At 42.5% G+C, this 27,033-nt stretch overlaps 1 protein-coding gene across 1 annotated transcript in view; it reads right to left on the minus strand.

Moving 5' to 3' along the window:
• Positions 1-576: 576 nt before the first annotated feature.
• The window catches only part of TRIM44 (tripartite motif containing 44), an 82,905-nt gene continuing 56,448 nt past the window's right edge, over positions 577-27,033 (minus strand). The window contains exons 5-6 of the mRNA XM_080984144.1: positions 6,070-6,196; positions 577-1,481 (exon numbers count right to left, since the gene is read on the minus strand). Of these exons, the coding sequence (XP_080840270.1) occupies positions 6,109-6,196 (88 nt within the window). The 3' untranslated portion in view covers positions 577-1,481; positions 6,070-6,108. The remainder of the gene's footprint in view (positions 1,482-6,069; positions 6,197-27,033) is intronic.

Consider the following 27,033-nt stretch of genomic DNA (forward strand, 5'->3'; position numbering starts at 1 on the left):
AGGCCAACTTTCAGGGTAGAAAGTCCACGCAAGGAGACTTAAACAAATAGGAAGTAATCAAAACAACATAGGAAGCTGCCTTATGCGAAGCCAGAACACTGGTCCACCTACTGTGGTCTATGTTGACGGGCAGAAGCTCTTCAAGGTTTTTGGACAGGGGTTTCTGCCAGCCTTACTTGGAGATGCCATTCGGAGCTGGGACCTTCAGCTTGTGAAGGATGTGCTCTGCTATGGTCCTTCCCATAATCAGTGCCAGTTCCAAACACCACGATGTACCACCTTCAAATTTTGAAAACTAATTATTTTACTTCACCTACAGGACAGCTGTATACATTGCAAAGGGCGCAGTGCTGGCGAGACCCCAGCCGCCAATCATCTTAATTTGCTCAGAGGCCTCTGTTTAAATTAGCATATGCAAATTCGCATCATGGGCCTATGCCCTTGAAGCTTTTAAGAACCTAGAGGCGCCCCTGTATCTAACCCTCAGGGTCTGCAACTGCAGTCTGCTTCTAGCAAACAGCCTGACTGAAATGGAAGGACATCTCAAGATCTAATATGGTGTGCATTCACAGATGATTCTAGTTTTGCCACTTTATTATCATCATTCGCACTACAGCATACATTATAATTATTCCTACTTGCCTAGAGCAATAACAATTCTTTCCAGTTTACTAGAAAAACTGCTCAAACCACTTGGGTTGATATATAGGTACACATCAGCAGGTAAAACTCCTATTAATTGTATACAGAAAAGCTTGAGGAACAAATTATCAAAAAAGACACGACGACACTTCAAGGTCAGAAGCCAGAAGGCAAATAAAAAGCCCTTTAAAAAGAATTGTGATTTAATATATTGGTCATCCCACATTGTAGTTTTTCAGGTTTCCAAAATCTCACAGAAACCCATAATGAGAGTTATGATGCAAAAGGTCTGTAGCTTGTGTCTGATGCATTAGGCTCATATATGTACTAAAAATAAAATATCACTGTTCCAAAGGTTATTTATACTGAAAGCATCTTTTACAGTTAATTAAAATTTTATTCTCAAATATATCTTGAAAGCCTAATTTTTAAAAAGCAACCTTTTATTTCCCCCCCATCTTAGCTGCACTGAATGATTGAAACCTAGTCGAGGACCTTGCAGCTAAAATGAAAATATGAGCATGTTATTTCCACTTTTTACTGTGATGGCATTTTATATTCATCGTAAGCACCACGTTTTCAGTCTTGTCTTTGAGAAGATTGTTTGTCAACCCGTAGAAATAAGGTGATTGATGATTGAATAAATCATTAGGCATGAAAAGAAGTGTGCTTGCAAAGGATGTGTCTGGGAGAAGAGACAGGTTGTCTTGGAGGCAGGAGAAGCACACTGTAAAAGCAGAAGGCGACTGTTGTTTCTGGCAAAGATTCAGATCATCTTCCAAGGACTTCTTCACCGCAGGAGTTTTCAATGTAGGACCATCCTCTGCAAGGGAAAATTCCTGTGGGTAAAAGGGAAATAGGAAAGCATGGCATGAATTCTAGGAAAGTTTAGGTCAGTTTAGGTTCTGCCAGTTTAGGTTCTCTGACAGGGATGGGGAACCAGTGGTGAACCTTCAGATGCTGGACTAGAACTCCCAACATGCCTGGCCACCAGCAATGCTGCCGGCTGGTGCTGATGGGACTTAGTAGGTTCTATGGATTCAGGAGAGAAACCAGAATTCAAACCATGTGTTTCTTGGCAACTCGGTACTATTAAATTCTGCAGAAAAGCAGTCATTTCATAACTTGTGGTGGTTGCTCTGCTAGAGGAGCTGGGCTAGAGGAGGAGGATGACCAAATATCATCCGACAGACCCAGGATATATTCCACTGCGAGTGTTTTGTGGCTACTATGATGTTACTGGGTTACAAACCATTTGTAAATTTATTGTTTCCACAGGTGTTGTTATTTACAGTAGCTGTCTGTACCAATACATCATCCTTGACACAAGCCTTGTTGGTTGCCTTTATGACAATTCACTCACCATCTGTGGTGTGTGATATAGGGAATATTTTGCTGCATACCATATTAACTGTAAGTTATAACCACTGCTTAAAAAAAGACAGTGGGTTTGGTTATTTGGAGCTTCCTTAGAGGGTAAAGATACAGCATTAAGTCCTCTATCAAAAATGTGCATTAGAGTCCATGCGAATGGTGTGCAGGTATATTCACATACTCTAAAGAAGAAATTGTGCTGAAGTACAGGATTTGACTTCTGAGCATCTTGCCTTTCTGTCTCTTCGACACTATATTTAAAACTCCTGACAAGAGTGTCTTCTCTTACAATAACCAACCTATAAAATCTACCTCCCCTGAGACTTAAATACATGCACACACATCACCTTCTTATCTTGCTTAGATCTTTCAGTCTGATCACTAGCCAAAACCCTGGACCAAAAATGACTTAAGAGAAACAGAAATAAGTTGAACATGCAGTTGGAACATGCTAGGGTCTAGCAGGTCCCCACTGCAAGCTAAATAATGTGTATTACATAGTGGTTCTATCCTTCCTAACCCCTTTAAAGAAAGAAGACAGCATTCTCAGCCCAGCAGATGTCTTTGACAGAGATTAAATTTTAACCCATAGGTAGCTCCATGAAAAACGGGTTTTCAAAACCTCTGTGTTCTGAAGGATGCTCCTGAGATGATTGACACAAAGAGCTTGTTAAATTTTAAGTCAGCCTCCTGCTTCCTGCAAGGGCAGGACTGTCAGTTCTAGATACAGAGACGTTCCATCTATTCACAGAGCAGGTAAAAACACAGATAACAACCATGTAAGGTTTCTGTGACACTGCTCCCCATTAGTCTTTCCCACCCATGGCTCAACGAAGGTTTGGGGGCTTTACCTGCTGGGACTATGTAACATTTCCTAAAAGGATGTTGGATTCAGGGTGTGCCAATACCAACTCCTGCCAGCAAGTTCTGAACTAGGATAGATTTTTTTACTTAAGTGTTACACCTACATATTCAAGCGTTATTTTTGGACATAACTCAGAGGTCAATGTTCTTTCTTTCGTCCAAAAGAACACCGGTTATTCCTTCAGCTCATCATTATGAAGCAGAGACACAGCTACCCACAACTTCTGGCAATCTGAATTTGCTACACGTCTCCAATATCTGCATGCTAGACATAATCATTAGACTAGAATTGTAGGCTTGGAAAGGACCGTGAGCATCATCTAATACAGTGGTACCTCAGAAGTCGAACGGAATCCGTTCCGGAAGTCCATTCAACTTTCAAAACGTTCAGAAACCAAGGCACAGTTTCTGATTGGCTTCCGAATTTGCGGCATTCGGGAGCCAAAACGTTCAACTCGCAAGGCGTTTGGGATCCAAGGTACGACTGTACAACCCTCTGCAATGCAGGAATATGCAGCTAGTCTGTTTGGGGATTGAACCAGTGACCTTGGCGTTATGAGCACCACGCTCTAACCAACCCAGCTAACCAGCAACTGCAACGTAACCCCATGGGATTTAAAGGATATTGTTTCGACTTCTATACAAATGCCTTGATATTGAATGTGATTTCCACTTTCTATCCGATTCTGCCCAACGAAAGCTTCTAAAAAGTCCTTGCTACAGCTTTGCATTTGCCCACTTCCTACTTTGCAATGGCCACACTGTATCGAGCTATCTAGCAAGGGCCCCCACCTGAGCAGCAAGTTTGAAAGGCTATTATTTATTTTGATGGCTTGCTGAAGGCAGGAAAATAATACCCTCTTTTAAATGCTGTTGCAGAAAAGAGTCAATTTTCATTTTAGTTAGCGACGATCAGGATCTATTCCTAGATTTGCTGAATAAAGATTTGATCATTAATTCCGCGGCGGAAGCAGAGGCATCACAACATTGGAGTAAAAGCAGGCAGGCTTAGATAGATCTTCTCTGCATTGTGGATTCTCTCTTCCTCCCCTAATCCAAGGTGTCTTGTCTCAATATCATTGGACCGTCACTAAACACCTCACTGTGTTCTTCACAATGCAGAAGCTCAGCACCTTCAACCCTAGTCTGGAAAGCTGGGAGTATATCATTTATTTTTTGTTTTTGGGGCACTTGGTCTTAGTCTCAAGCAGAAAGAAGCACAGCAGGAAAGTCAAAGCAGATTGTGGATGTTGGGAGGGAGAGGGATGAGAAACCTAATAAAACCAGTCCCATAAATTTAGGCCAAGCAAAGGTTTCTAGGAAACAAGATCCGAGTTGGTGGAGACGAGACAAGGCGAGCCACACCATGCATAAAAAGCAAATCCTCAGAGCTGATCTCCACCCCTTCTGCCATTCCAAGCATATCTATATGAAAGTGTTTTGTGAGCAATCGGGAAACGGTGAGACCCTGGAGAAATAATTAAGAAATGAGCTCTACTGGTTGGTGGCTTCTGTCCCGAAAGGGAACAAAGTGTCTTTTGTGAAGCCTTCTCCGCAGGGGAAAAAAAAAAGCCTCCTAGAGTTTGAACAGCATCCACAGCCTCCCCTGGAATTAAACCCAAAGCAAAGCTTTATTGTTCCCTTTCACTTTGACTGCCGCGTGTGGGGGTGAAAAATCCCAAGAGGTTTTAAAATATTACTGATAGGCTAGGCTTGGCTGCTTTTTTCCCAGGACATGAATCAACTTTATTGCAAAAAACAAAAAGCCATTAGTGTTATTGAGGCACAGACAGTGTCGGTGAATATACGCAGGGGTGAAAGGGTAAACAAATACTTTCAGCAGCATGAAGATACGCTTCTGCTGTTTTAAAAATGGATAGAAAAGGGATATTTTAAAGAATTGCTCAGAAAGTAGTGTAGCAAAAATTTCAGGCATGAACAAAATCTTAAGAGGTCAAAGATATGAGGCATGCCACTTAAATGTCCCAAATCTCAGGTTTCAAGGGAGGGATGGACTCTGGTCCCAATTCTTGCATTATTTTGGGATCCTTCGCACATGACAGTTTCCCTTAGTAGATTAGATCCTGTCAGTCAGATTCTCAAGTGCCCTAAGCAACGAACAAGCTTCACTGCTTTCAAGACAAGAGACTGGAGGAGAGGTTATAAAAAATGAAGTCTGCCGCAGGTAAGCCGTGCTTACAAGTCATAGCAGAAGGCAACTCCATTGCATAAAAGAATGCAAATATTATTACTACTATTAATATTATCCATGGAGTTTTCTTGGCAGGGATAATATGAGGGCACAAGGAGAAGGGGACAACAGAGGACGAGATGGTTGGACAGTGTTCTCGAAGCTACCAACATGAGTTTGACCAAACTGTGGGAGGCAATGGAAGACAGGAGTGCCTGGCATGCTGTGGTCCATGGGGTCATGAAGAGTCGGACACGACTAAACAACAACTATTAATATTACTACTTATTAATAAACACACTCAACATGTCTCAACCACAAGTAGATAAAAATGGAGTATTTTTCCTAACAGATCTGAAAAGGTTGCTCCTAGACTATCACTGCATCAGCTCTAATTGGTTAGACATTTTGAGATATAAAAGTAGATTCCTTATGGGACAAGTTAGAAACAACTTTAATCTAATTGATTTCAATGGTAAGTAAGTTCAATTAACTCAATTTCAATCCAATTCATCACCTTCCTGGTTTGATCCCATAATGCTCTCTGACCGTGAAACACATTGGTTCTATTGCTCTACAACAGCAAACATAATAAAAGACCTTTACAACTTTGGGGATTTTCTCATCTCTTTGGTTGCCTGTGAACTGGTCAGTCCTCCTGTTTCTCAGCTGATGTGACCCAAAAAATATCTCTGAGATATTTCCCTAACATTATGGAAGCATCAAACACATTACTTTGACTTTTTAAAGACTTGTTTTCCTGGCCACAGGACAGATCACAACATGTTCTTGTCTCAATTTATCCTAATGATCTTGTGGATTAGATTAGGCAGAGAGATAATGACTTGCTCAAGGCAACCCACAGAAAGCTTCTTGGCTCAGAGAGATATGAATTCTGACCTCCTACTACTCAAACCATATCTCTAACACTTACCAGGACCGCACCATACATTGCATGCCTGTATTATAAAGTTGTAGCTGCTAGATAAAAAAAATACCTGCACCATGTCCTCAGAAGCTGAACAACCTTTGCTGATTCAACAGGGTCCATTGGCAGGCGAAGGATCGTCATCGTTGTATCGTCTATTCCTTTGGGGAGGACTTGGTGAAGGGAGAGAGTCAGCCCTAAATGGGCGGGTTGGGGGGGGGGGAGAGAATAAACAGAGAAGTTTTCAGACTTGCCTTTAAACCTGTGAATTACAGTAGGAAAAGGGATTATTACTGCATGTGATGTCAAGGCCTATGGTGTCCACACATTCACACCAGAAGTATGAATACCTAGCTCATAGAGTTAGGTTGATGGAAGGTACGTTCAAAATGACATCAAGAACTTCCCATCAAAGGCAAGGTGATGGCCATTAAATGGCTAAGCAATGCTTAGCTCCAAGCACATGCATGCGCCATATTCCAACCCAACAAAGATGGTGCTTTCAGTAGCTGCATTCACTATTCTTCTACAATTTCCACAGCCTCAGTGTGGGAGGAATGCGGCTGCTTACTGCTATTGCTAGAAAGAAAACATCCTTTGGCTTAAATACTACTAGCCTCCCAAGTTAGACCAAGAGCTGGCAGCTGTTCTGCAGTGATTAAAGGATTCACTCATCTTCTACTGCCTTGCCTTGGCTGTGCATTACACAAAGTTTTTTATGCTATTATCACATAGCTCAGTCCCACTAGTTTTAAGGATTCCATCAAGTTAAAGGATTCTTTAACATCCTCAATTCATTTTTAATCTTAAACCATTGATCTCTCTCTGTTTATTTCTTAACACTTCTTCCTAAACAAAGTAAATCTTTATGAAACACCTTGACAAGGTTCAGCTCAAACAGAAAATGATGGTTAAATACATTCCACGTCAGGCTATTCATTCATTTAGGCCTAGGCTGGAGTCCCCAGAAAGCCACTGCCAATCAGAATACACAGTATTGATCTCTCCCACCACTTGTTACTAAATCCTTTAAAGTGGAGACAGCAGGAACTGAACCTGGGGCTTTCCGTATGCAAAGCATGCCTTCTAACCTTCCGCTAACCACAGATATTCATACTCATGGAACAATGGTTTGCTTAATGTTTCAAAGCAAAACAGGAACAATCCTTGATTGCAAATCCTGGCCTTTTCTGCACAACTATCGTTTATGCAAACCACAGTTTCCTGAGTTCACACACCACAGGAAAGCCACGATGCCACCATAGTCTCTTAGCATGACATGACATGGTTTGAACCTTGGATCTTCTTTTTTTTTTAAAAAAAAAATAATACTTTATTTAGAATTCAACAATAACAAAGGAAAAACCCACAGTAATTGCTACATCAATTCATTACAATTAACCAATTTTAACAATATATAAATAGTAATAGAAAAATTACACATCACTTTTAACTTACTGAAGTTTTCATATTACACTTTTATGTCTTTATCTCTTAACAAATCAAAAAGAGAAAGACCAAGAAAGGAGGCATAAAAAAGAAAAAAGAAGAGGAAAAAGAACGGGGGGGGGGGGGGGAGAGAACAAAGAAAAAAAGAGAGAAAGGGGGTAAAGAAAAAAAGGAAAAGAAAACAAAATAAACACATTTGACTTCTGATTAGACTCATTGTGTTATTATTTCTACTATTTTTTCACACACTGATCCAAATTATTGTATTGCTTTCTTTGTTTTCGTCAGACATAAAAAAACATTATATTTGTTGTTTTACAAGGATCATTCTATTTCTGTCAGGAGATATTTGTTATTGTAATGTTTTTCCAGATACTCTTTAAAGATTTTCCATTCTTTCTGTACTTTCTGTTTTGGATAACCTCTAATTCTCTCTGTCATCATGACCACCTGTAAATATTCTATCATTTGGACCTGCCACTCATTTATCGTAGGTGTTTTGTCACTTTTCCAGTTTCTTGTAATTAAGATCCTGGCTGCTACTGTTGTGTACATAAAAAGTGACCTAATTTCTTTTTTGATTTGTGGTGACATTATTCCCAGGAGGAAGGTTTCAAACCTTGGATCTTCTACAGGCAAGGCATGTGCTCTACAGAGCTACACTCCCTTCACACCAACAGAAAAACTGGTATCAGGCATTCCCTCTTCCCAGGGAACCCGCACCTGTTCTCCTAAGTATCCTAACTGTTGGAGTGATATAGTATACAGAACAAGTATATCAGTCTGAAGTATAAATAGGATCTAAAATCCGATAACCACTTGGGGGGCTTCATGAATCTGTTTTTCCCCACTGTGAAAGTGTGTTGGGCAGACTAACACAAGCACAAGCTGGTGTCTTGGTTCAATGAATTGTGTTTGCGGGTGGGAAGGAAGGAACACAGCTCACCCAAGTAGGCCAGGATTTGCAGCTGGAACAGCCAATTAACACATCTGGTTTTTTTTCAGGTTAGCCTTAAGGAGAGAGGGGGGACAAAGTTTGTGCAGACTGAGAAAAAGCCTCTCACAGTAATTAAGTGAATTGCGGTTGAATAAACTAATACGCAGACTCAATGAAGATAATGAGAAGATGAGCTGGGAGTTAACAGAGCAGGCAATAAAAGTGAAGCAGATGTGGAGAGGAGGCAGTATCTAAGCATGTTGTAGAAATAAGCAAGAGGAAAATGAGGAGCACCTTTCCCACCCAATGCAAGGAATCTGGTTAAATCTATACACATTTGTGAATACAAAATCTGCCTTTCTCATGAGACATCTGCTTGTGGCATGACCTGCCATGCTCCAGCTGTGAACAGCTTTCAACAGATATGCATCCACATCTACCAACACTCAGGGAAAGGAGGGCAGCGACCAATTGCAGCAGACAGGTATAACAAAACAAAAAGCAAAGCAAAGCAAAACGAGAAAATTAGACCAAGTTAGGGAGCATTTGTATTCCCAGCATGAACACTGGCCATCTCATGGTCCCTAGAGCACTGGGCAACCACTTTGTGTAAACCTGTAAACAGAAGTTACTCAACTTATGGGGTAGACCAGCCTCTTGCTCTCATTTGCCTCTTGCTCAGCAGAATAGCAAAAGCTAAGTCTCAGGAACCGTGGTTCCTTACGGAAACTGAAATATCACATGAGTGCACCCACAGCAATAGGATAGGTGCAGAGTTAGTGTGATGGGAGAGGAAGGCAGAGACTTGAGGTTCAGGGGGACTGCCCCTTGAGCAACAAGGCCCAAACCAAAATAATTCCCTCTGAGAAACCACAGCCTTTATTCCCCCTTCTACTCCTCTCACTTTTAACACAGCATGATTTTATTGCTATTTTCTGGCCGTCAAGTTTATGTAGCTTTTTGTTGTTGTCACTGTCACTGCTTGTACACCTGCATGTAACCATAAAGGTTCAGCGGGAAATCAACAGGCAAAAGAGAGGTGGCAGGAGGGGTGCAAGTGGCACGTCCAATCTGTCGCAATCCATTTCTGCAGAGCGGCAGCAGAACGCTTGCTAATGCAGTGAAGATCCCGGGAAGTCTTGAGAGTTTTGTGACACATGGCGAGATGCTCCCCAGTGTATTCATCTTCCACACAGTCTATTTTACTGCCTATCCATCATCTGGAACAGGCAAAAAATGAGAAAGAAAAACCCACACCAACCAACCAACCAACCAACCCCCCTTCAAGGTGTCTTGAGAATGAGTTTATGTAAGATATCATTCAAGCACATATAGCTGTAAAGCTACTGCTAGGGGAGAGATGCTGGTGGGGGCGGAAACACAGGTGGGATATTGGAAAATATTTAACAGCCAAAGGGGAGGACGTGGCATCAGAAAGCAGAAGCAGGAGACAAATTCAGGAGCTAAAAATCAATGAACTGCTTTAAGGGCACTTACAGATTCGATAAAGATTGTAGTATGTAGAGACTGAGGGCATTTCATGAAAATGTAGCCCCATTAACAGCCTCATATATACTCCCTTGACTCTCCAGTTGTAATCTTAATGGCGGATCATGCTAACTCAGAAAAGAAGAGATGCAAGGCTGCTCAGAGGCCAGCCTTCCACTCCAGCCTCACAACTGGAAATGGAGTCACAATGGCAATTCCTCTGGCCTGGCAGAAAGACTGTGCTGCAATGCACAAGGAACATATGGCTCAATAAGTTCATTTCAATAGAAAGGAAAGGATCACACAGACTTGAAGCCCCATTAAAATGCAAGTGTAAATGGGAACTCCAGGTGCATACCAGAGTTCCCATACCCATCACAGGGAAGGATGATAAGTAACTCTTGAGATATTTCATCATCTGACAACTTGAACCTTATGTTATTCATTGAGTGACACCAACAGTAACAACATGAATACCATGTCCTTGTTAGAGGTGCATCTCAATAAGGATTATGAAGGACTCGTGTACACTCAGCATCCACAGTCTCCATGTACTAATGTCTACAGTCTACACCTTGTTTTCATAGTCATAAGTGTTGGAAGGGAACTCGAGGGCCATTTGGCCCACCCCCCTGCAATGCATGAATCTTTTGCCACTGCAATGTCGGAATCTTTTGCCCAATGTGGGGCTTGAACCCACAACCCTGAGGTTAAGAGTGTCATGCTCTACCGCCTGAGCTATCCACAGGGCACCTATGTTACACCTATTTCTACCCTTTCTCAACAGTACATTGGGAGCCCTTCCTTATTCCCCCCTTCTCCATCCCAGCACTGGTAGTTTGCAGGTACAGTGGTGCCTCGCAAGACGAAATTAATCCGTTCCGCGAGTCTCTTCGTCTAGCGGTTTTTTCGTCTTGCGAAGCAACCCTATTAGCGGCTTAGCGGATTAGCGCTATTAGCGGTTTAGCGGCTATTAAAGGCTTAGCGGCTTAGCTGCTAAAAGGCTATTAAAGGCTTAGCGGCTTAGAAAAAAGGGGGGGAGCGGAAAAAAAATCTCAAGACTCGCAAGACATTTTCGTCTTGCGAAGCAAGCCCATAGGGAAATTCGTCCTGCGAAGCGCATTGAAAATGGAAAACCCTTTCGTCTAGCGGGTTTTCCGTCTTGCGAGGCATTCATCTTGCGGGGCACCACTGTACCCACTTTGAAAATATCCCTTTAAGGTGGAAATGCTGAGGAAATATAGGGAGCTATTGTTCGGACTCAACCTACATATGATTCCAACTGCTCCCAATACATTAATTGATCTGGATGTAATGGCCTTCCCTTGGAGACAGCTGGCATTTAGTTTTAATCATATTGGTCTTCTATACATGATTTTAATGGTGCTGTTGGGAAAGGGACTTGAAGGCACTGAGATGCGGGAAAGGGATGTGCACCTGGTCAAAGTGCTCAGACCCTAAATGAAGCAAATGATGTCATATGCTGAGTGGCCATTTATGGCCACGCAACCAAATATACTGGAAATGGGATGATGGAGTCAATGACCTCATCCTGTTCTTTGCTTACACAGCCAGAGGTGGTGAGGGCAACATAAATAACTCCATCAATTTACTTTCCTATATTTTTCCATGGAAGTAAAACTGTTTCCTTTAGTTGTTGGACTAAAGAAGATTCCATAATAGGATGGGGAGGAGCAGAAAGAATAGCCTTCCTGTTCTAGGAAAGGAAAACAGTTCAAGGCACAGGAGGCACATTCTTTCTTCTTACTATGAGCTGCTTCATACACTAGAGTTTTTCTATACAGATTGGCCCTTCTGTGTAGAAAATGGCTGCTGTGTCAGTCGGGGTTTTCCCTTCACACCTGTATATGGCAAAACGGCACATATCTATACTGCGTTCTTCTCACGACAGTAGAGCTTTGCCACAAAGAAGCACATGAGTTGGAGAGGAAGAGAAGGGGGAAAAACTTGCAGCCCTTGAACTGTTTAGTTGAGTGGGGACAGGGGTGGTCTGAAGAATGGGTGGGTGGGTGGTGGTGGCACCTAACCCCTAAAACCTCACCTAAATCCCAGCAGAGCCACCACCAGCCTCCCTCAGGCAACCAAAGCTCCCACCAATGCTGCCTCAAAAGTCTGTCTTATTTTGGAAAGAACTCAACTGCTGTGGCTGAAAAGGGAGGTGGGAGAACCCACCCATCCCACTTGGAGAAGCAAGGATGGACACTCTGGGTTTCCCACTGGTATTGAAGAAGATTCCTGGCACAAGATGTGTGGATGGGGAGTAGGAAGAGTTCTGGAAGCGGGAAAGAGCAACTAGGAAGGGCACAGGGAGGAAACCAAAAAGGGTCTTTTGTGCTCTCTAATGGCGTGCTATGCTAGAAGGTAATGATCCATGTCTAAAATGAATGGTGCTGGGGCTGAAGCCCAAACAACTGTCACATCATGACCTTGCATGTTTCTAAATTTGCATGTGGGCATGGATAACTTACAATTGCTCAGTAGTCAGGATAATGTGCTCCTCGCATATTCAGAGGTACTTTCTCTCACACATTCAAGGGCCCAGCCCTGGTAACTGAAAACAGATCCCTAAGAGCCCTGGTACAATGAAGCACCATTCTTTTTGGGTGGTGGAGTTCCTTATTTCACTTTTTGGTACCAAAGGTAGTGTGTATACACACCCAATCCATTGCAGGTAACTCACATCTTGAGTGAGGGTTTGGTGGGGGGTGGGCACACATATACATACAAAAATGCATAAAGCCAGGATCTCCTGGAAAGGGATGCTGTTTGCCTGGCTTTGGGAAAGAGCCATGAGGGCTCTGGCAGTGTCCTAGAGCCCTCACAGTTCCTTACCAAAGTCTTGAAAGCGCTTGCCCAGCTTTGGGAAGGCGGGGTGGGGGCGGAGAGCTCTAGGACCCTGTCAGAGGCTTGTGCCTCCTTCTCAAAGTCCATGGGCCTCGCTTACCTGGCTCTGGGCTTGGGGTGTTAGGGCTCTGGGATGCTGACTGGGGTAAGTAAGCTCACAATCATCACACACAGAGAGATTTGCTTTAAAGGGGTAGCCAGTGAGAAAATGGCGCTGCAGCAAAATGTCCCACACAGTCTTCAGACATGAGCGTTCTGCTATTGTCATCAACGGAGTGGAGTGGACACGCCAGAGAAACGTTTGGAGGCTACAGTCCCAGGAACCCAAGATGTGCATGGAGTGGAAGGTGGTGGAGTTTTACATATTGATTGACAAAAGAAAGCATCAGGCAAACACCTCCCCCCTCCACCCCTCTTGTGGCTGTGACCTGTGGGTGTGACAGTGTATGTGAACTTCTCTATGCATATCCATGCAGAAAATTAGACATGTGTGAAGCAGCTTCCAGGTTCTTTGTTTCAAAAAACACAAGCTTGAAATGTAGGGGGGGGGCACGTTCACAGCAGCCCTGTTGGAGGCAGCAAAAAACGCAGCTGTTCCAAAAGCAGCTCACAGTCTCTGCCGTGCGTGGCGCATTCTCACCTCAAAAGCTCTCAGAACAATTTCTGTACATTATACGCAACGATGTTTCTTTGGAACGGCAGCGCGTGTGCCACTCATTAGCATGTCACCAAGAGCAACATCTGCAGTGATGAGCCAGAAATATTATTAGTGCTCCTTCCACCCAGCCCCTCTTTTATCACTCCCCCTTTGCCTCCAAAACTTATTTACCAGAAAACTGACACTCTCACTGAGGAGATCTGATTCTGGGAATCAGGGAATATGACAGCATTAGTAGAGAAGCTTCCCAAAACCCTCTGATGCTCTTTATTAATTTAGAATCCCATGAATATCAATGAAAAATTGAAGAAAAGAGGCATAAGATGCTTGTCTCTTGTGAGGGGTGAATGATGTGTCAGGTTTCAGTCATTTTGCATGTCATATTATTTTATTTTTTGCTCTATGCACTGTGAGGCTAACATAGATAAGCATATTTCAGGGGAATAAAATGATTTCTAGGTTGTGATTTCTGTATGGTCAAAACTCCAGATTGGGCCAGTACATTTAGTACTTGGGTAGCCTTGCAAAATAAGGAGATGACACAGTTGCTTCCTGTTTCCTGTATGTAGTACTTTTACTGCTGACCCACCTTCTCCTTGTTGACCACCCACAGGACTATACTGTCCCCAGAGCCCGCAATTGTCAGCAGCACACATGTCCAGAACTAACTTTGCTGCTCTGCAGAACACAGAAGTGTTGGCGTTTTATTCCATACCACAGTGCTGTTAACAGCCTATGAAACAGAGATATACATGCAGCTGATTAAGACCTGTCTCTGTTGGATCGAACCAAGTGGTTGTCTAGCACTTCTAAGGCCTGCTTCAGATGTAATGGGGAAACCCTATATTACTGCTAGATGGATGAATATCCCTGACCCCTCCCATACTTGTTGCTCCTGGTGTGCAAAAGATAAGAGGAGGTTAAAGCAAAACAGATACTTCCAAAGTAAACCATATGTTCACATACACATGTAAACAGTCCTGTTCATATTCAAAAGTGGCTTGTTTAATTGATAGCTCATTAAAGGAAACCAACGTATGAAGCCGCAGTTTGATCTTGGCTTCAGTTTAATCAAACTACAGTTCCCAATGTCTGGACAGGTCAAGGAACTGTGGTTTGTTTTGAAAGTGGAAGCATATGCACCCAAGTTTCTCTTCTGATATACCAAGACGGAGAGAGCAGGGTGGAGCACCTGAACCCAGAACCTCATTCACATGGCAGGAGGCCATTGATGCATCTGAACTGGGGCTTAACAACAACCAGTTAGATGCCCCTCAGGAAGTTCAAAAGCAGAGCAAAATAGATTGTCCCCTGTTCTCTGGTAATCAAAATCTTAAAGTATGGCACTCTGCTCATCCTTTAGCAGCAACAACGCTCCAGGGAGTGGAAGAGTGAACCTTCAGCTGAATAGCCACCAGTACCCTTCCCAGTAACCTATTAACAATCAATCAGTTTGATTGTACGTCTTTTCCAAAGTCAAACAGATGAGCAAATCTCTCACCTTTGTGGAAATTCTCCTGATTAGCTGGTAATGGGATGTGTGGCTTGAATAAAATTAATCTGTCCCTAACAGCAAAAAGCTTGTGCAGCAGAGATGACAAATAGCCGATCTAATTCACCTTCATATGACCAAACTTCCATTTTATTGCATTCAGTCTCCTCCCTTTCATCTCTACGGTAGCTACTCACAAACAATAATGTCAGAGAAAAATGTGCTAAAACAGGAAGGGGGAAAGGACTTTGCAAGTCCTTTCGCTGGAACTTCAGGATTTTCTACTGAGGAGCTAAGGAAAAGGACACAAATAAGTTTTTCCCACCGGAGTGTCTGCTCCGATAAGACCTTGCAACTGACAGATGAGAATATGCTGTGCGCTTGGTTTATAAATATATCTCATCCCCCCCCCTTTCCTACATACTTATATATTACTTCAGTGCTTGGACCAAGCAGAATCTTCTCTTGCTGTCATGCTTCATTCTTCAGAGTGCAGATTAAAGGCAGGAAGCAAGGAAGACACTGGGATTAGCCTGAAGTTCTCCCTTGAAAATCAGGAGACCAGACACAAAGGATTCTTGGGGACATATGAACAAGCAGCTGATGTCTGTCACCACAGACTGCCGGAACGTGAATAGACATGTTGGGACAGGGCTTGCTTGTCCCTGTATCCAGAGATCTGAAACAGCAAGGCAGCAGGTTGGTAAACAGAGGCGAATTCAGAAGCCACAAATATGCTGGTATTCTCAAAGATTCTATTATGCCACCATTTACAAGACATTCAGCAGCAGGCCTTTGTTTTAGTTCCACTGCCAGGGGAACTGCACGGTGAGGTGGCATGACACAGGGTCTTCTCAGTGGTGGCACTCAGGTGTCTCAAATGCCTTCCATTTGAGGATTCACCTGGTGGTCCGTCTTACTTGAGTTTCAAGCTCCAGTTAAAAACCCATCTTTTAAGCCAGGGGTTTGCAGGAGGTTGTGATGTGGTCAGCCACTACTGTGTACAGTAACACAATTGCTGTATTACTTTATCCCCCCACTTTTTTGTTTAAAACAAAGACAAAACAACTGCATACAGTCAGAGAATCAACTCTGTGCTGTATTATTATGAATTTTTTTTTAAAAAAAAATGGGTTTAAATTGTAACATTTGATATGTGTTATAACCCACCCTGGGATATGGATGATTGACAAATAGAAGCAAACAATAATAATAAAAAAATAAAGGGACTTGGGTTCTCTCTGACCTCTTTACTACATTAAACATTCTTCCTAAGAACTATATAGCACTGGGAAGCAGTTGTAGAATGATTTTTACACATCCTCCTGATCCACAATTGTTCTGCCTCTCAAGCTGGCCTGCTTATCAGTATTTCCAAAGTTTCCTACAACAAGGAAAAGTCTAGTGTTTTGATTAAACTTTGAAAGGCATTTGGCTGTCCACTCTTAGAATACTGGACTAGTCTGATCTTGCTGGTTCCAACCTTTGTGTTCTTATATGCTCTCATGTCCTTTAGCAAGGCAACTTTGCAAATAGTTAACTTGCCAGTCTGCTCTGCCATTTGCCACCTCTTTTCTTTTTAAATACATTTTTATTAGTTTTTAACATATTAATTAACATTCATACAACAGAACTTCACATCTTATACAATATTTTTTGGACTTCCATCAACGCCTCTGATGATTTTCTGTTCTTATCACTTATTATGCATTTCTTAATCTCATATTACCTTTAATTGTCTTTAATTAATAATTCTCCTCATTGTCTTTTTTGCAATATTTCTAATAATTCACCTTACAAAACCTCTTGCGAACCTACTAGCATAATCTGTCCATCACAATTACTTTTCAAATAGTCTGTAAATTTACTCCAGTCTTCTGAGAATCTCTGATCCCACAGGTTTCGAATCCTTCCTGTTAGTTTATCTAATTCTGCATAGTCCATCAATTTCATTCTCCACTCTATTTGCCACCTCTTTTCTTTCCACCACCTCCATGGCATCCTGAATTTTCCTCAACTAGAATAAATGCACTTTAATTGCCATGATTTCAGTGGAATTCAGTACAGGTACAACTAAATTTCCAGAACTGCATCAAAGGATTTAAAAAATAGCAGCACATGGTCTACACTAACTCTTTGAGGTGAAGTTGTTGCTGCTAACTGTTGATTCACAGTAAAGGAAAGTTGTCTGCCAAAAAGATACACATGGAAATGTAAGGCATTCTAGGGAGCAAATTATGATTCACTTTGATTATTCTAATGATCCTATAGAAATAATCAACAAATTTCTCCTTTAATATGCCACCAGATGCCTAGCTCACAACTCACAGATGGGCTGGTGAGATGGATTTCTAGCTCTGGAATTTGTCCTCTCTTCATGTTAGGAGGCAAACAAAAGTTGAAAACAGGGGGCATTCATGTGCTTTGGGGTGTTTTTTGGGGGGAAGGTGTGGGTGGGTGGGTGATAGCTGTCAACGTTTCCCTTTTTTAAAGGGAAATTCCCTTATTCTGAATAGGATTCTTCACAAGAAAATGGAAAAGTTGACAGCTATGGTGTGTGTGGGTGGGGATGGGGGTGTACGTTTGATTGGACTGCTGGGGATGGAACAGATGGGGTTTTGAAGACATTCTGTATGTACAATTCTCTAATGGAATATGCTCTTCTCTTCCCAACTAATGCCAAGATCAAACTCTATTCTGGTTGTGTTTATCACAGTGAGAGATGAAAAGCTAGAGCTCACTCACAGAGGTAAATAATCGGAGATCAATCAGCTATTAATGGAGGGACCACATCATTTTGCTCTGAGTGGGAAAGGCATGCTGGTTTGGCAAAAGAACAGTCTTCTTGATCCTTCTTCTAAAAGCTACCCATAGAGGTAAATCTATTTTTAGCCAGCTCTTGCCAATTTAAATGCAACCTAATGATAAACCCAAGCATGCTGAATATGCAGCTTGAGAAAGAGACAGGCTGTGAATTCTCTTTTTACAACAGACAACTAGAAAAAAATAAAGATTTTGTATTGAAAAAAAAGTGATGTAAATTTGCTACATTTGCTAGGCACTGTTGGAATATTTCATTTGCATAGCCACCGTAATCCAGCACACACAATTTGTGCACAGAAATCTATTTCTGAACAGGGATTCTTCATTTATAGATTCAGACTTATGCGCAGTAAAGGGGATCCAGCACATCGTACACCTAGCAGAGTGTACTCTGGGAATCCTGCATCAGGAAAACACACTGAGCAGAAGACCAGGTCCCTGATAGTACGGCTTTGGTAGACACAGTACTCCACTCTTTCTCCAGACTTCCCCTGACAACTGCCTGTGCCTTCTAAGAAACCTGGTCTGAATGTTATTATCCCAAATAATGTTTGGGAATGTTATTATCTCACTGAGAGTGAGAACATTGGCCTGCCTGTTCTTGTCTACTATGACCAGCTGCAATTCTCCAAGATCTCCGGCAAGTGGACTTTTCTCTGTCCTGTACCAAAACATATTTTAACTGGAGATGTTAGGGATTGAACCTGGGAGAATGTTCCTTCCTTTTTCCTTGGGCATTCAAATTTTCACACTATATTATTGTTGCTGCTGCTGCTGTAGCACTTCTCCATGTGCAAAGAATTTTACACCGTCTATCTCAAGTTGCCTCAACCAAATCCTATGAAGGTTGCAAGATAACTATTTACCCCAAGCTATTTAGTGAATCTCTTTATGTTAAACTAAGCTACAAAAAATCAAAAACAAAGTTAGGTAGTAACTGCTCTAATATGCACTTAGCTACACCCTCCTGCAATTTGTTTCCTCAGCACTGACGGTTGCCATTCAACACAGCATTAACATTATTACTATGCCATGAATGTCAAGCTAGTTTGAATTCAGCCTTGCTCACTGACAAAACTGACTGGCAAAAGGCAACACACAGGCAGCCATTTCATTGCCCTTATGAAAGCCGGCTCTGTGTTGTGCTGCTTGCATTCCATTTCTTGCAAGCTCAAAAATACACTGCTCTAAATTATAAGTGTTGTATCTGGGAAGATGCAAGTGGAAGGGTTTTTGTTTTTTGTTTTTAAAAAAGATGATCATTAGGAGCTCCACCACCTCTGCACTTGATTGCCAGAGAAAGTTCAGGGCAGTGACTCATCCAGTCACTTGGTACAGCTTTGATAATGCATAAAATTACCAATAAGAAGTCAGGCTCATGCCACACTGCAATCATAGGAGAGGCTGAAACATGGAATGGACTCACTCAGCTCAGTATAACCAGTTGTTAAGCACTGTTATTCTTAGAAAGGTTTTACAGTGGTGCCTCGCAAGACGAAATTAATCCATTCCGTGAGTCTCTTCGTCTTGCAGTTTTTTCGTCTTGCGAAGCACGGCTATTAGCGGCTTAGCGGCTATTAGAAGCTTAGCGGCTATTAACGGCTTAGCGGCTTTAAGAAAAAGGAAACAAACTCGCAAGAACTCGCAAGATGTTTCGTCTTGCGAAGCAAGCCCATAGGGAAATTCGTCTTGCGGAACGACTCAAAAAACGCAAAACCCTTTCGTCTAGCGAGTTTTTCGTCTTGCGAGGCATTCGTCTTGCGGTGCACCACTGTATATTCTGCCATAAGTTCCTGATATTCTGAAGTTCAAACTGAATTTCTTTAACGACAAGGATTTTTCTCATGGTCCAAAAAATTGACTTACTGTGCTACGTCATGATAATGTAATGTATGTTTAGTAAATAAGACACAGTTTGGTGACCAGTCAACAAATGTGCAGAACTATCTTTTCCTCCCGGTTGCCTTCTTTCTATTTACCTAACTATGTATGTGCCAAATGTCCTATAATGGAACCAGAACACAGTGGTACCTTGGGTTAAGTACTTAATTCGTTCCGGAGGTCCGTTCTTAACCTGAAACTGTTCTTAACCTGAAGCACCACTTTAGCTAATGGGGCCTCCTGCTGCCGCTGCGCCGCCGCTGCACGATTTCTGTTTTCACCGTGAAGCAAAGTTCTTAACCCAAGGTAATATTTCTGGGTTAGCGGAGTCTGTAACCTGAAGCGTATGTAACCTGAAGCGTATGTAACCCGAGGTACCACTGTATGCTTCTTGTGGAACAAATTTCACTCCCAACTGCTTGAGTTATAAAATGGTTCCAGAGTGCAGTAGATAGGTCAACAAGGGCAAAGAATTTGATTTCCATTTCCCAAAATCAACTCAATGGGTAAAGGTAAAGAGTCCCTGGATGGTTAAGTCCAGTCAAAGGCGTCTATGGGGTTGCAGCGCTCATCTCACTTTCAGGCCAAGGGAGCCGACGCTTGTTCACAGACAGCTTTCTGGGTCATGTGGCCAGCATGACTAAGCAGCTTCTGGAGCAATGGAACACCATGATGGAAGCCAGAGCACACAGAAACGACGTTTACCTTCCCGCCACAGCAGTACCTATTTATCTACTTGCACTGGTGTGTTTTGAACTGCTAGATTGGCAGAAGCTGGGACAGAGCAACGGGAGTTCACCCCATCCTGTGGATTCGAACTACTGATCTTCCAATCAGTGGTTTAGACCACAGTGCCACCCGCGTCATACATGGGGAGGGACTAGAAGAACAATATGTGAATAAGCCTTCTTAGGCCCAAACTCAAAGGTTATGGCATTCTTTCCTCAAAGCAGTATGAATACTCTGCAATATCTCTTGGAACGAAACAAATTTCAAAATGACAAGAAGACATATTACAGTTGGTGCCTTAACACACACACAGGGAAATGGGCAATCCGAGAGACAAAGCAAGGATCTCTACAATCAAAAATCCAATATAATTCCTCAAGGGCAGCTATCCATACAAGCCTATGCACAGCATCAGGCTCTTCTCACTGCTTTACTTCAGAACACCATTCTATCACGCCAGGATTTTTTTGATGCAGCAGAAAAAGTGAAGTCATTATTTAGCTTGTGCTCAGTTTCTTGCTGATACTTCCTGGAAGAAAGCTGCTAAAAAACCTAGGTGTTGCTCTTCCACTGTTTCTTTATGCTTGGAATGGGGCACAATGATCAATGTGCTGACACGGCATAACAAATCGCAATCTTACCCTGATGTAGCCAATAGCTTAGTCCAGAAAAGCTGCATCCAGATATAAGGAAGCAAATATTTAGGACTGGGATGTGAGAAAGAAAATGAAACCATTTGCACCAATTTCCTTCAGGCAGAGTAGCTTTTAACAGGCAAGAATTCTGCCAAATACCAGCAATACCAGATCTTCACTGAACACCCCCAGCACTCAATGCCTCTTATTGTATACATTACAAACTGTGTTCTCAGAAACTTCAATCAGATAAGGTTAATGTTAATTGAAATTGACACTGATGGAGAAAATGGTGGAATAGAAGCTTTCTAGAGCTCTGGAAAGATGCATGCTGTGTTGAAGCAGGAGACCCAACCGTTTGAGCAGATTCCTGAAAGTCCCAGCAAAGGCTAACAAGGCGAGTTAGACCCCTTGGCTCCCAAGTGCCGGCTGCTGACCTACTTTAGGAGCAGAGCGTACCACAATATTATGGTAATGAATTCTGTGTGAGCCAAGCTATACTTACTTGACTCTAATTGTCCAATCACGTACTGATTTGAGAAACGTATATACATTTTTTTTCAAATCAGTCTAAGCTATAATTTGGGTAACAAACATTTGCATCTAGGCTTTGCTTCACCTCTCTTCTCTTCCCTCAACAGATGCCTTTATGCTTTGCCTCATCTGTATCTTGTACAGTGGTACCTCGGGTTACATACGCTTCAGGTTACAGATGCTTCAGGTGACAGACTCCACAAACCCAGAAATAGTACCTCGGGTTAAGAACTTTACTTCAGGATGAGAACAGAAATTGTGGGGCGGCGGCACGGCAAGCCCCCTTAGCTGAAGTGGTACTTCAGGTTAAGAACAGTTTCAGGTTAAGGACGGACCTCCAGAACAAATTAAGTTCTTAACCCGAGGTACCACTGTACTAAAGTGTTCTTGTACCAGGTAAGCTACCACACCTCCAAATAGCTATTTATTTATTGGTTGCACCTAAAGCACAAGTACGCTCTGAATGCAGTTGGATTACAACTCCCATTTCCCCCTGACTATTGACTATGATGGCTGAGAATGATGGGAGCTGGAATCCAAAAACACCTGGGAGCATACCACATTGGCTACTACTGACCTAAAGGATAGTTGTGTACTTATTTTCCCGGGGCTGAACACTTGTTCTTTGGTGATCACTCCCAGCTGAGTAAGATTGTCTTCCATGAACACGGTCTTAACTGTGAGTCCGTAAGTGACCAAGGAGGCCAATTCTGGATCCACATATCCTTCCACGGTGGGGACAAGAGACTCACCACATGGTCTTTATAGCTATATTTCAAGTCTACCTTTGCAACAAAACCATAAGGCAAACAAACCAGCCTCTCAGTGTTACCCTCCTTGTGAATGCTGCTGCTGCTGCTGCCTTTGGACTACTCATGTCTACCTGAGGAAAGCTGTATTAGGTGCCCAAACACGGGACATTTGCTGGCATTCTTTAGCCAAAGAAAGCAGCAATGAGTGGAGAGGTGGTAAAGGTAAAAAAATGATGGGAATGAACCAACACTGGTATGCTCAATCTGGGTCAGCACTGCACTGTCAAGTCTCTTTCTATATTTTATCTGTCTAAATTGCTGCAAAAAATGGCAGGGGGAGTCATATAAAAGCTTTCATGTGTTATAGTAGAGTCAGTGTTTTATTTTTCTAAAGGTCACGTCGGGAAGCAAGAGACAAAGCAAATGCCAACAATTACAAATTTACTTTGCAATGGGGAATCTCTTTTCAGTATTAAAAAAAGCCATTTAAGGCACTTATGGGAGCACAGGGCTAGAACTGGTCAAAAGATTTAGATCTCAATGCAAGTGATACACTGAAGAATTTATAAGACCTTCCAACGGCTTTATAGATTAAGACAGCAGGTCTCATTCTGGTATTTATTGAGGTATCTGTATGGTGATTTTGCATTCTAAGTGTTTTACATCTGAGTTCCTAAACAAAAAGGCACATGTTAAGCTGTTATTTAAGTTGGCTATGGAAAGTTTACTTATGTGTAAGAGAATACTGTATACCCACATAAATGAAAAATTAACTAAACATAGTAAGTCTTAAACTAACAAATGTACCCAAAGGAAATGAAATCCCGCTGTTGGGAGTTATTTCACTGAAAAGCTTGGTAATCACTGGTGTCAATTACCGATGTTCAAATCACGGCCAACACCCTCCTGTGTTGCTGGGGCCAGATGTACAGACAAAGGTAGTTATCAGTGGAATGCGCCAACCCTTGTATGAACAAGTACTAATTATTAACCAACAGGATATACTTCACTGAACTACAATCTGCCACTGTTTGTTATGAAATCCAACTATGCCATTCAAGAATGGACTTGCTTTCATTCTTAACACAGCAAGAGTGCAAGTAAAAGATTGCACTGCAGCCTCAGAAGTCTCCAACACACAGTCCCGACACATATATCCTAAAGGGTTTAAGCAGGCAGAAGAAGAAGAAGAAGAAGAAGAAGAAGAAGAAGAAGAAGAAGAAGAAGAAGAAAGCCTTCCTCTGTAGATCTCTGCCTGAATAAGGACCTGTGTTGCAGCAACTCTCTATTGGAAAGACTACAGTTGAATTCTTCCAAAATCTTGTGGGTTTCCCCCCGCCCCCATTCCACTGTAGTTCGAAGCAATTTGCAAAACCACACAAAGTATTTGAACACCTTGCTTCTATGATTTTTTAAAATATATAAATAGGAACTGAATACAGTCAAACTGAATGCAGACAACCAAGGCGTGGCTTAAGATTGGCTGCAGGAGCTTCCTGCACTCAAGTGGAAGCTGCGTCGGACTTTTGGATTCTGAAAAGCGTTCGAAAACCGCAACACTTACTTTCGGGTTTCTGGCATTCGGGAGCCGAAACGTTCCAAAACAGAGGTGTTTGGGAACCGAGGTTTGCCTGTACCCACTTCTCATAAATATATATAAACTACATCAAAACCCCACCCCACCCTAGCCTGGTAGTCTCTTTAACCAACGGCAAGGCTTATGAACCCATGATTTGTTAATAAACGCAGCAGGTAGTGAGTGGGGAGAGGTCATTCTCTTGAGATAGTCTGTTTTTCCTTGCTTGCCCAGTTCCAAAGTAATGGAAATGCCAAGAATCGGACTATAAGATCTGGGGGGGGGGGGGGGGGAGAATGTTTTCAAGGAAAGAATTTAGTAAGAAGAAAATTTAAATGTTAGAATTTGAGACTTATTATTCTACCAATTACAATTAAAGTTAACTAGGAGAAATAGCCATGGTGGAATGATGGAACAACTGCATTCACAGGGCTGGAAATACCCCAAGCAATTGTCTAGAAACTAAGAACTGGGAATGCAGTTCTTGGTTGGTATCTACAGATTTGACTCTTTTGAAATATTTTCCCCACCCAAAGCATATAGTATATGGAAAGATGGTTTGGTTTCTCAAAGTTTGATCAACTCATGTGCTTGAAAAAGGGGGCACCACTTTAAAGCCACTGTTCACATCTTCATCATTTCTTCCTTGCCTCTGAAATGGCCTTTATGGTGTGATTGTGCAGTGTGATCCCAAATCCTTCCAATCCTCATTCAAGTTGTTCGCGCATCAATCAAGGCCTGGCCCGTCTAGGGAATAAAGCTCTGCTCATCCCCTCCCCTCCCTCCGGTTCGCTTGCAAACAGATCTCTTTATGCTGCTTCAGCTGTTTCGAGCAACTCACAAGTGGCAAGGTGAGGAGAGAAAATTACAGGCACGGTAAAAACAGTGCTGCGCTTGCAGCTAAAGTAAAAGGGTGTTTCTCACATCACTCCCATTAAACAGAACAATTAGTTAAACCCAGCAAAAATAGTTATTACGGTTCCAGCTCCAGCCACCTTGGGACTGACCCCAATAACAATTCAGCATTGAGATACTACAAATTAGATTCAGTGACAATACACACAACATAATGTTAGATGTGTTGATGGTGGAGACACAGCATTACGGGTAGGGGCTCCCTCCTTAGTGTTTATTCACAACACTAGCATTTTCTGGGGTGTTCCATTAGTGTTCTTCATTCCCCCTAACAATGGCTCCACTTCTAGATTTTTATGGACACCATATAACTCTAAAGGTTAGTGGGAAAGGACTTGGAAGTCATGCTTATTCCACCTCAGCAAGACGTACTGAATTTCATCCAACGCTGGATGGCATTCTAGACTGGTGAGCAAACAAAATAAATAACGTGTATTCTACATTTTCAGAAGAAAGGAAAGATGTGGCACATTTCAGTTTAGGAATGTATCACAACAGAACATGAGGGGCTGTCATATGACATTCCCTAGCATCACAAAATGTTTGTTTATGGAAAGCTAATATGTCAAGCAGACTGGGGCTGGTTTTCTTCCTTACCTGCTAATCTTTTTTGTGCAGGTAAGTGAGGCAAGACTTACCTTTGTGCCTTTTTGTACTCTAAACCAGGCACGGGGAACTTTTAGCCCTTAAGCCCAGTTAGGCCTGTGAGAGGTCCTAATCTGGCTCAGAAGGCCATGCCCATGCTTGAGATCACACCTGCCTTCAGGTGTAGAACCAGAAAAGCTGTGCCTAGAAAGGAGCAAGGAGTGTTTACTCTGAATGTTCTTCTGCAAGTGCAGCTTCCTTTTAAATGCAGTGCTAAATGTAAGACTACTGGGCCAGCTCCCAATCAGAGCTTCCGAGTGGAACCAATGCTTGCCACAATCAAGAGTTTACCTTTGGTGCTGAATTTAAATTGCACTCAAGCCAGGCAACAAAGGAAAAATGTTCCTTTGCAGATGCAGCTTTAATCCAAACCATCCCTGCAAAGAACTGGGAAAAGACTCCTGATTCTCTCCTTTGAAATTGAGCCATCTGAAACCAGGGTGTTGTCAGGTGATCTGACAAATGTGATAGGTGCCCTACCAACCTGTCCAAGTGAGGCACAAGGGTAAGAGGGGTCTGGACTTGGCCTGGTGCCTCCACAGCTCTATACTACGAGTACAGGATTTTGGATGCAATCGTGGAGGTGAGCAGAGCAAAGTATCTCTGTGATCTATGCCCATGGGGAAGTGTCCAAGTCATGCCATCTGTTCCCTTTCACCATCGGCCAGTGAGAAGTGCTGATCTAGACATAGGAGGTACAGCAGGTATCTCCACTGCTCCCCACTGTAGTCCTCCTTGAATCAAAGCACCCCATGTCTTTCACGCAGAATGCACCAGAGAGGATGGCATAGGCACCCTAGTTCTCTCTTCTCCAGAAACTGCCTCTTCTTCTGAAGGAGGTTACTCACAGCCTGGGAGAATAAAAGGCCTTACCATAGACTGCTTCATTCGTGAGAAGGATGAAGTAACTGAGAAGAGGGCTGAGTGACTTGCGGTGACTGAGGAGTGCATGTGTGCACACCGAGAAGACAAAATAGTTCACTATTTGTTATGAGCTCCCATTAATCTTTATCTGTCTTAGGCCACTCATTTCTCTTCTCACTCACCTCACACTCGTTATATCAAATCTGAAGAGGTCATGTATTATTTGAACTCCAAACATCTGCCATCAAATTATTTTTCTCTCCCGGTTCAGTGACCTGTGATTCTGCATCGCTGAGCAAAGGAGGGTTTATCTGCAGACAACAGACTTGTCAGTGGAACGCCTGTCTCTCTTAGCTTAAACCCTGTGGATTCATGATGCCTTTTGGTGGTGGGGGAGAGGGGGCTGAAAAATGCAAGGGCTACTCCACAGATGACAAGTTAAGAAGCTACCCCCACCTTTTAACTTGACCTGGACAATCCAAAATAGGTACTTGAGATGGTAAGTGATCTCTTAAATTATGTCAACCGCTGAAGTAACAGCAGAACATCTACAGTGAAAATGAGCAAATCAGTCAGATATGCTGTGATTTAATTATGCTGTCAGGAGGAAACAGTTCATCAAGCAATAATGATTGATTGCTGATTTCCCCCCAAGATGAAGCGTTTTCTAGCTGAGAAAAAGAAGTGATCAACTCTGCTATCCCACTTTGCCCCTTGCTCTCTTGCTGGATCAACAGGCTCATGGGCAATGCTTTTAAGTGTCCATTTACTGATGTAAATGACACTGAAAA

The sequence above is a fragment of the Podarcis pityusensis genome (genome assembly GCF_964106645.2).
Source record: "Podarcis pityusensis genome assembly, chromosome: 1".
NCBI classification, from domain to species: domain Eukaryota; kingdom Metazoa; phylum Chordata; class Lepidosauria; order Squamata; family Lacertidae; genus Podarcis; species Podarcis pityusensis.